The sequence below is a fragment of the Austrofundulus limnaeus genome, unplaced genomic scaffold (assembly GCF_001266775.1).
Source record: "Austrofundulus limnaeus strain Quisiro unplaced genomic scaffold, Austrofundulus_limnaeus-1.0 Scaffold180, whole genome shotgun sequence".
Taxonomy (NCBI): domain Eukaryota; kingdom Metazoa; phylum Chordata; class Actinopteri; order Cyprinodontiformes; family Rivulidae; genus Austrofundulus; species Austrofundulus limnaeus.
Window position 1 is genome coordinate 907,296 of NW_013952582.1, and position 9,139 is coordinate 916,434.

General features: G+C 40.4%; 1 protein-coding gene across 1 annotated transcript in view; it reads right to left on the minus strand.

The window, feature by feature from the left end:
• neto2a (neuropilin (NRP) and tolloid (TLL)-like 2a) overlaps positions 1 to 9,139 on the minus strand; it is a 22,659-nt gene that overhangs the window by 3,943 nt on the left and 9,577 nt on the right. Inside the window, exons 4-7 of the mRNA XM_014018005.1 lie at positions 7,844 to 8,092; positions 7,355 to 7,402; positions 6,652 to 6,779; positions 2,082 to 2,310 (exon numbers count right to left, since the gene is read on the minus strand). Coding sequence (XP_013873459.1) covers positions 2,082 to 2,310; positions 6,652 to 6,779; positions 7,355 to 7,402; positions 7,844 to 8,092 — 654 coding nt within the window. The remainder of the gene's footprint in view (positions 1 to 2,081; positions 2,311 to 6,651; positions 6,780 to 7,354; positions 7,403 to 7,843; positions 8,093 to 9,139) is intronic.

The window sequence follows — 9,139 nt, forward strand, 5'->3', positions numbered from 1 at the left end:
ATTATTATTATTATTATTATTATTAATTTTGTTTTTTGATCTAGTAAAATGCTTCTAAATACACTTTTTTCAGTCTATACCTTGTGTTAACAAGACTTCAAAGATTGCTTATTATCTATTTTCTGTATTAATTCTGTTTTGTTTTTAGTGTGTGTGATCTTGACTTGTGAATCAAAAAGTTAAAAATGACTGAAATAAAATCTCAGAACTCTAAAAAAAGAAACTCTTAATCCCATGAAATGAATAAAACCTTGTTTTGCTTTAAAGGGCTGCCTTTCATCCCCCCCCCTCATGAGACAGATAAGAAATGTCCTGAGGAGCAACATGTGATTCTTTTTCTGACAGACACACATGATACAGACAAAAGTTAGCTTCACTGTCAGTTTTGTAAAATAAAAAGTGTTATTCCAAAATGTTGTTGAACAAAAAATTTAAGGCAACAACAGCAAATAAAAAGAGTGATATCAGTGATTTAACAGTCATAAAATCCTAATGTGGATGATCAGAAAGGTTAGGCAGACTGATCCCACTCATAAAAACATAAAGCACCTGGAGAATGCAACGTTCAACCTCTTTCTTTTCTGGTTCGTTAATCCTAACTGCAGCAACTCTAAAAAATAATTGTCCTTTCTCGTATTTTACACACACATTTAGCCGCTGAGCACACATTCTCCGAGTCGCAGCCGAAACAGACTCTGGTTTGCTCCGTTAGGTTCACCCCTACGCTGAGGTCTGAAGTGATGAGAGCTCTGAGACGACTCCCCCCCAGCCCTCATCCACCCCCGCTTGCTCGATCTGCCTCTGGGTTAAATGACTTTGACAAAGTGACACGCACATGGACATGTGGTTGAGGTAGTGAAGGGGAGATTGTGTGTAGTGTGTGTGTGTGTGTGTGTACCTTGTAGTGGGCCGGCAGATGTGGTTGCTACCTTCAAACATTGATCACTTTCAAAGCAATAATGTAACAATCTATCTACACGGCTTCTCAGAGGTGGCTTCGGTACTCTAAACTCCTCCCCCCAGCCTGCTCTTAAACAAGAAAACCATCGTTTGACCCATGTTTTGGTGTAGGTGAATGTATTTTTAATAAAATGTTAGTAACTCTGGCTACATCCCACACAGGAGCACATTAAGGATGATGAAGTGTGGAAGGAAAAAACAGAGATTAACGACTCCCTCTGATCTCCAGGCCAACTCTGACCCGGCCACTGACGGACCAAACAAAGTTTGGGACTTATTCACGGGTGTTCCGGCTTGTCAGAGATTAACAATCTGATCTGAATTAATGACGATCCAAATGGTCTGAGAGATTCTAACAATAACAGTAAAAATAAATATGCGTGCTGAATTTAAAAGCCATTAAGTTCTCAGTGCAGTGGTCTGGGGTTTACTGATGAAAATAACATTAGCATTCACCCAGGRTTTGGGATGTGTGCAGGAGAATGTGGCAATTAATATCTCAGCGTATTCAGCCATTTAATGGAAATATTTCAGAGTGTTAACAGAAAAGTGGTTTCCTGCATGGTAATTTCTGCCACTTTATGTGCCACCATTGAGAGCATTTGCTTGAAGCCTTTTTGTCTTTTAAAAGTGATGAAGCTTCGTGTATAATTTCTATTAACCCCTCTGAGCTCATCTTTTCACCATCATAAAGAAAATAAATTCATTTCCTCCTTTTGTAAGTGACTTCTAATAAACAGCGCTGTGATGCACATAGCAGGATGTTATCTGGTGCTTTCAGTTATTTAAATAAAATGCTGGAGTAAATAATTGGTTTTCTCATATCTTTGCTCTGAACGTGTCACAGGGTAATTAGCTTTCCTTGCTGAAATGGTGTCCGATGGTGACTGCTGACAGGAAGCCGGACAGAACACGTTAACTGCTCCTGTGTTTGTGTCTGTGTGAGGGTGGATATGGCATATTGTGTCATAATGTTACAGCTTATCAGTTTATTCAGTTACTGTTCAGCAGAAGACAATATATTGTTAAACCTGGGATTAAAACATTTCCCAAACTCAGCAAAGACAACAAAAGATTCAATYTTATAAAGGGGGATTCTCTTTAAAAGGATAGTCACTTACGGTCAATATAAGAGGTAAAAAGCATTCGGAAACGACTAAGTCTGCTTTTCTCATCGGCCCACATTCGTACGACTCCCACACCATTGTCCAACATCAGGTCATTGGCCACCGTGCTGCAGAACTTGGCCTTAAGGTTCTCGATGGCGCTGCTGCCGTCGTACACGGCCACAAAGTTCTTCTTGCACTCGTTCGAGTGTTCCATCTGGTAGTCAATGAAGCGCAGGTAGATCTGCAGACACACAGGAGACACAAGAAGTCTGGGGTAAATAAAGTGCCTGGATACATTTTCTACAAAGAACATCTTAATATTTAAGAAATGTTGACACATTGCACATGATTTTACCTCCTTTGTCACATGAATTAAAAAAAAAATAATTTGCTGAAGTGAAACAGAAAGTAACCACAATCTCCCTGGGTTTTACAAACTTTGACTCTTCTTTATCTTTCTGTAAAAGTGACTCAATAGGTTCTAAAAAAAATCAGATTTTTTGCAATTGTCTGTGTTGTTTCATTCAGGTATTCTCCCCCCGAGCTGTCGGTCCAAGTCGGGACCTTTTTGCTGTGAGGCGTCAGTCCTATCCACTGATGATTTGTATTTATCACGTAAATTTGATGTCACAGTAATTTTAAATAATGTATTGTAGCTGATTTATTACCTCACTTTAGAATCTGATGTCTGGATGATTTCCTCAAAACTAAATTTGTACTTTTTTCTTTTCTCTCATAACATTTGTTGCAGTAAAAACATGCCTATTAGGAGACTTTAATTTAAAGTGATTTCTTCATAAATCAGCTTTTTATAATGCAGAAATATTGAATGAGGACAAAAAGCGCAAGCAATAATAAGAGCATTTACAGTGTTTAAAGCAGCCGGCACACACTGACCCATGTACAGATATAGCTGTGTAACATCTCGACTCAGAGGATGCAATCAGCAGAGAGAGAGGGAGAAAAAATCTGGACGTGGAGAGCAACAACTCTGATGAAACGTCGTCACATTTAGCACTCAGACACCTGTTTCCAGGCAGCAGTCCCACAGCTGCTCTTATTCTGCTGCTGAATGTGCTGCTCTGCTCCTTCTGCTTCATCTAACTAATGTCTGGCAAGAAAACTGAGTGCCTTTGCTAAATTCAGATCACCGTCACTGCTGCCTCAAAACCTACTCGTCCAACAACAGAAACCCGTCTGTCGGGGTGAAAAGCTGCCACATGCATCCCTGTTTATACATGCAGAAAATATTGCTATATATGTACAAATACCTTTATGATCTGCCTGGGTAAATGCTCACCTTATGCGGCATTTAGTTACATAATTAGTGTACATCTGTGGCTTTACGCTATGAGATGTAAATTCATTTGTGTTTATTTTGTGGCCAGTGAGCAGCGCGGGAGTTTGGATGACTCATTTCACCACGAGGGAGAAACAGAGCGGCGATGAATCAAGGCCAGCCTCTGCCATGTTTGTAATTTCAATCAGATTTTTAATATCACCTCATAAATATCCACAGACGTCAGTGATCTGTCAGTCTTAGGCAGAAAACACTCCTCCCGGAGCTCCAGAGCCACTTTTATTACTAAAATATCTGTTCACTGTTTTTTCTCGTTGCGATCTCTAATTGTACCTTAAGCTCAACAAAAACCTGTGTAATTCTCATCAGTCTTATGCTACATCATTGGATACAGTGTTACACAGTAAACTACTGTGTGATAGATACCCTTTAGGAGGAAAAACTATAAGAGAACAGCATAATCTGCACAGTTCACTCTGAACAACTGAGCATTAAAGGAAGATAAACTTAAACAAATTTTTCTCATTAGTAAAAGTTTGTTTTAAAAATCACTGTATTGTTAATCTTTCTTAGATTCCATAGTTTTTAATTTGGCTTTTTGTTATTTCAGTTTAAAGCAGGATAGTGGCGTTTTCTCAAGGACCCCACCCACAAAAAATTGATGCATTTTAGGCTATGAAATGATTTAGACATGTATATTAGTGTCCAAAACAAATAAGTAGTTTTTTTACTTAACTTATTATGAAAATAGTTTTTATTTCAATGGTAAATGTTAAATTTATTATTCAATACCMTCTGTGATTTAACACCCCTGGTTTAAATTTTCAAAAACGAGTTTGGGGGTTGGGGATACGAGTTGGTCTAAATGCTATAAAGTAGGGTCACAACAAATATTTCTGCATTTTGTATTTATTGCGGGTACTTATAGTGGTTTTAGAGAAGTTTCTGCATGCTGTAAATACATAACAATTTTTTCTGTTTTCTAATTTTACGAGAAAATGGTCACAAATATCTTGTGTAAATAGGTGATTACTTTAACTTGTTAATGATATACAGTGTGCGTGTTTGCACAGTTATGCACACAGGTTATCTGTTTGCTTAATTACATTTAGCTACAGAACATGTGAGAGTTGCTTTCCTGGTACAAAGCAGATGCTGAGATTATTTCACTGGTGCAAGAGGGGTGAACTCGAAACTGAAACGCACACTGGAGTCACATTTCCTGTTTCAGTCGGAAGCCCTAAAATTAATGTAAATATGGAAAACATCATTAATGTTTATTGTTTGAATGCTTCCACAGAATGGAGGGGCAGGTGCATTAAACAGAATTATTGTACACAAGAGGGCTTTGTAGAGCTTATTTTGCAACCATTTACGCATTTGGAGCTTTTCCTCAACATTTAGAGCACTCGTCTACTTCAGCTCTGTTTACAAGGCAAATCTTCATGGTGGTCTTTAAATTGATTTTTTTCTTGGATTTTCTTTTATTTGCATGACATCTAGTTTGGGACTTATTTTAAATGATGTGGTCTCATATTATGTGATTTTCAGCGACTCGCATGCGGTCCATCACACAACTCCATGCTGGGTTTTACCATTTAGAGATAAATAAATACTTCTCTTTGGTTTGTGCTTTCATTAGTGCTTCAGCTAGGATGCAAAACATTTTCCACATTGAGCAGTGAAATAATGTATATGAAATTAACATAAATTTTAATCAAACATATTCACTGACAAACAATGCAAGCACTCAGGAGGAATGGGTCAGTTTTGTCATATGTATACATTTATAGGTTTGTTAACGATTCAGTTTGCAAACTGCTGGCATTTCTAGAATACATGTTAAAATGACACATGTAAGTAGTGGCATCACAAGTAGAGTGATAGTGTTATCAGGCAGTTGCCAGGGCATGCGAAAAGAGTATGCCTTTTGGTTACATTTGACAACATTGCCAGCACTTTGGCATGAGTCCCACTGTGGGTTTGCACAGGGACAGGTGATCATTTTGTGTAAGTGCTCAGCATATGATGTGTACAGATGCTACAGGATGTTGGAGCAAATGAGGACACCCATGTACATCAAGGTAATTCCACTCATCCAAGACAAACATTAGGAAGAGATTGTTGTTGTTGTTGTTGTTGTTGTTTTGCACCCAGTTCATCTCGACCCAGTTCTTGGAGTCAACACCTCGGGCATTCTGCATTATGTCTCAACAACCAAACTATGAGTTCACATCTAATGTGACTGCTTTTACCACCAGAGCAGAGAGGGTTGTGATTGGACTGAAGATGTATTGATGAATGGCATCATAATGTTCAGCAATGAACTGTGGTTCGTTCCCTACTCCAGATGATAATCATGAGCACGTATGGTAAAGCTGCAGGGAGAAAAACAATCCTATCAAAGTGACACACAGTGTTCCTCATGTCATTGTGGTGTGGGTCTGATTTCAGGTCACCTCTGATGGTAACCTGGGAGATTTAATGGCACAGAGGTATTTCAATGATATCCTCTGTCGGTGCCCTGTGATGGACTTGTGACCTGCCCAGGGTGTACCCCGCCTCTTGCACAGTGACTGCTGGACATGGGCACCAGTGACCCTCGTGACTCAGAAAGGAAAACAAACGGGTATAGATAACAGATGAATGAATTCTTTGCTGGCATGTCTTAAAAACACCCATCAACACAGATGACACACAACTGTCAGCGTCATACTGAGGTCCTCCTGAGGTCAAAAGTCCCCCAATCTTTCTCCAATCAAACGTGTGGGATCAGCTAAGAAATCAATCCTGACCAGTTCCAATCCGTCAGATCTCAAGGGCAACTTACAACAGCTTTGGGCCGACTTTCCAAACAGAATACAGTGGCTGTATGAATGTTAAGCACTGAGTCGGCACTTGTATCCAGACCGGTGTCGCACCCTACTGACATGGGACCAGCTATATGCCTGTGTTGCCAACTCCTTTTGATCTGATAGAAAAACCCCAGCACTAAAGTCACACAGTTTCATTTTCACCCCATTGTGCTTAACTTAGTTTTTCAGTGAGCATAGTTTTCAGACTTTTGGTGCAGCCACAGTCAGTAGTGAGAGTGCATAAYGTCTGAACATGATAAAATAAGCACGAATATAACTCATCAAAACAGAAACATTGACTGGACTCCTGCTGATAGCTCTTTTTCTTTTTTTTTGTGACATGAGGAAAAAGCATAGGTCTAAGCTGTGAAGAAGCAATGTCCAGCATYATCACTAGGGCCTGACTGATACAGTTCTTTGTACTGACCTTGGACTTAGGAGGAGCTCTTATGGTCCAGATACAGTCCAGAGCATCACCAGGCTTCACTCGTTCTTCYTCTTCCACCTGACTGGAGCGAATAATCCCATCCCATCCGCCAATTTCAAACTGACAGTCTGCAGGGAGACAGAGRGAGATGTAGAGCAGAGGTAAGATAAAACAAGAGGAGGAAGAAAGAAACAAGTGAAAAAAGAAAAAAATGACAGAAGGGTCACACGGACCAGAGTGAGAGGAGGAAAAAAAAGAAAAGAAGAAAAACATGAAGATGAAAGACCAGAAGATAGAGGAAAACAATTATGGTGAAAAGAGGAGCATGACAGACAGAGGGACACACGATGGATTTTGTTAAGAAGTGAAAAGGATTTATAGTTCGATTGAAGTGAGCAGAGCAGATTATGACGAGGGACATTGTAAAGAGAGAGGAACAAAGGCAAAACGACAAGGAGGGAAGGAAAAGATAAAAAGGAGGCGTGTATGTTTTTCAGGGGCTTAAATGTGTGCGTGTGTGCGCACGTACATCCTTTGACTTCATGCACAATTATGGGCTTGTCAAGGTACATTTGTTCTTTAAGCATTCACGTCACAGTCAGAGAGCGCCTCCGGAAAGCTTTGGAGCACACGAGGGGGGCTCTTCAAAACGGAGCGGACACAACCCCCCAAAAAAATAAAAAATAAATACTGAGGATCGTACCTGGAATTGGATTCAGCAGTCCGCCCACGTGCAGATGGAAATCAGGGTCTGAAATGGGCAAATTTGGGAGGCACATTACTCTCAAACCACAGAGCAGAAATAGGTAAGCAGAAAACACAAGATAAGATCCCATTAAGCTTGGCCAGATAAAGCAGAGAGAGGTTCCTTTATCTGTGGCCTGATGGGAGGCTCTGATTTCCAGGCACATTGGGTTCAGGTTTAAAATGTGTTTTAGCTTGAGCTTATCATTGGAAGAAGAACAGGATGAACTTTAATGCTATTTGAAAAAGTAACAACTTTTAAAGAACCTGTGCATGATGAGATTATGACCAAAAAAATCTTTGTAAAGATCCAAATCTTTGTAACAGATTGRATTTTTGTTTCTCAGTTTTAGCTTTTCACACGTGTCCCTCAACACCTTTGATGTTTATAGAACTGATCTCTCTCTCTCACTCTGATGGGGTTCTGTGATGTGATGTCTCCATTCACCTGCAATAAAGGTGTACTTGATGCGAAAGCCGAGGCCTTCCAGCTCCTCGTCACTGGTGAACTTGACCCACATGAAACGCCCCGTGGATGTAACGAGGCCCGGATTCTTTCCACCGCAGAAGCGATCAATGAGCGGCGAGAACCCAAACGGCCCATCACGTATTTCGATGTGATCAAAGCGACACTCGAACGATGGCTCGATGTAGTAATTTTTATCAAAAGCCAGCTGAATCCTTTGTCTGGGGAGAGCTGTGGCAAACAGGGGAGGGGAAGGAAACAAAGGAGGAAAATCCATGAAAAGAAAATGACCATTGTTGCTTTTGCAGGACAAAAATGATCTGGATGGTGTTTTGAAGTCAAACATGAGCTTGAGTTTGAATATTTCATGCTGATGTGTGAAACTACACAATACACTTTTCAAAAAATGTGCTCAGACTCAGGTGCAGGGTGAACACGTGAGTAACTCATACAGGGAATGTTCCAGGTTTTATTATTTAGAGTGATCGCTCAGATACGTCTGACTTTCACTTTACTTTCTGCTCTGCTCAGATAAAGCTGTGCAGTTATGAAAAGAGCCACAAGGCCGAAGCGCTAATTGGCATCACAGCTGAGGAAGAGCAGTGAGTTTAACAGAATGATGCTAAAATATGTTTTTTGCCTCTCTACAAGCTGCACAATCAAATGTTTTTAACATCTTTTAAAAATGACGCCMTCTTGTTTACACTGTGAGCCTGAAGCTGCTGCTTGCAGATCACACAGGTGCAGTTACCACAAACAGTTTAATGCACACATTACACGGGCACACCAACATACATGCACAGCCCGACTTCTCCCTGCTGTCGTCTCCACCCCTGAATCTAAACCCCTGGACCCACAGCTGGATCTGAAGTTCACTGGTTCATCTGTCAAGCAAGTCCACATGTCTGTGTACCTAAAGGGCCAACTGATGTCAGGTGAATTATCCTCAATAAAGATGTAGAGGGTTAAAGTAGAGGGGCTTTGACTCCACTCAGCTTTGGAGAAGCAACGCAAACCCAAAAAGGAGAATAAAGGTTGAGGTCTAAGTGCGTGTGTGTGTGTGTGTGTCTGTGTGTGATTGTACTAAAATGACTGAAATGATTTTTCTTTTGTGTCTTGCATTTGAATTGGACCGTCTGTATTCTGCTTCACTGAACAGCTTGTATTGCTTGCACTTCCAGCTATGTGTGTGCTCGTTCCCCAGAGAGTTAGATCTCCATTTCTCTTTTCTATGTAACACACACACACACACACACACACACACACACACACACACAC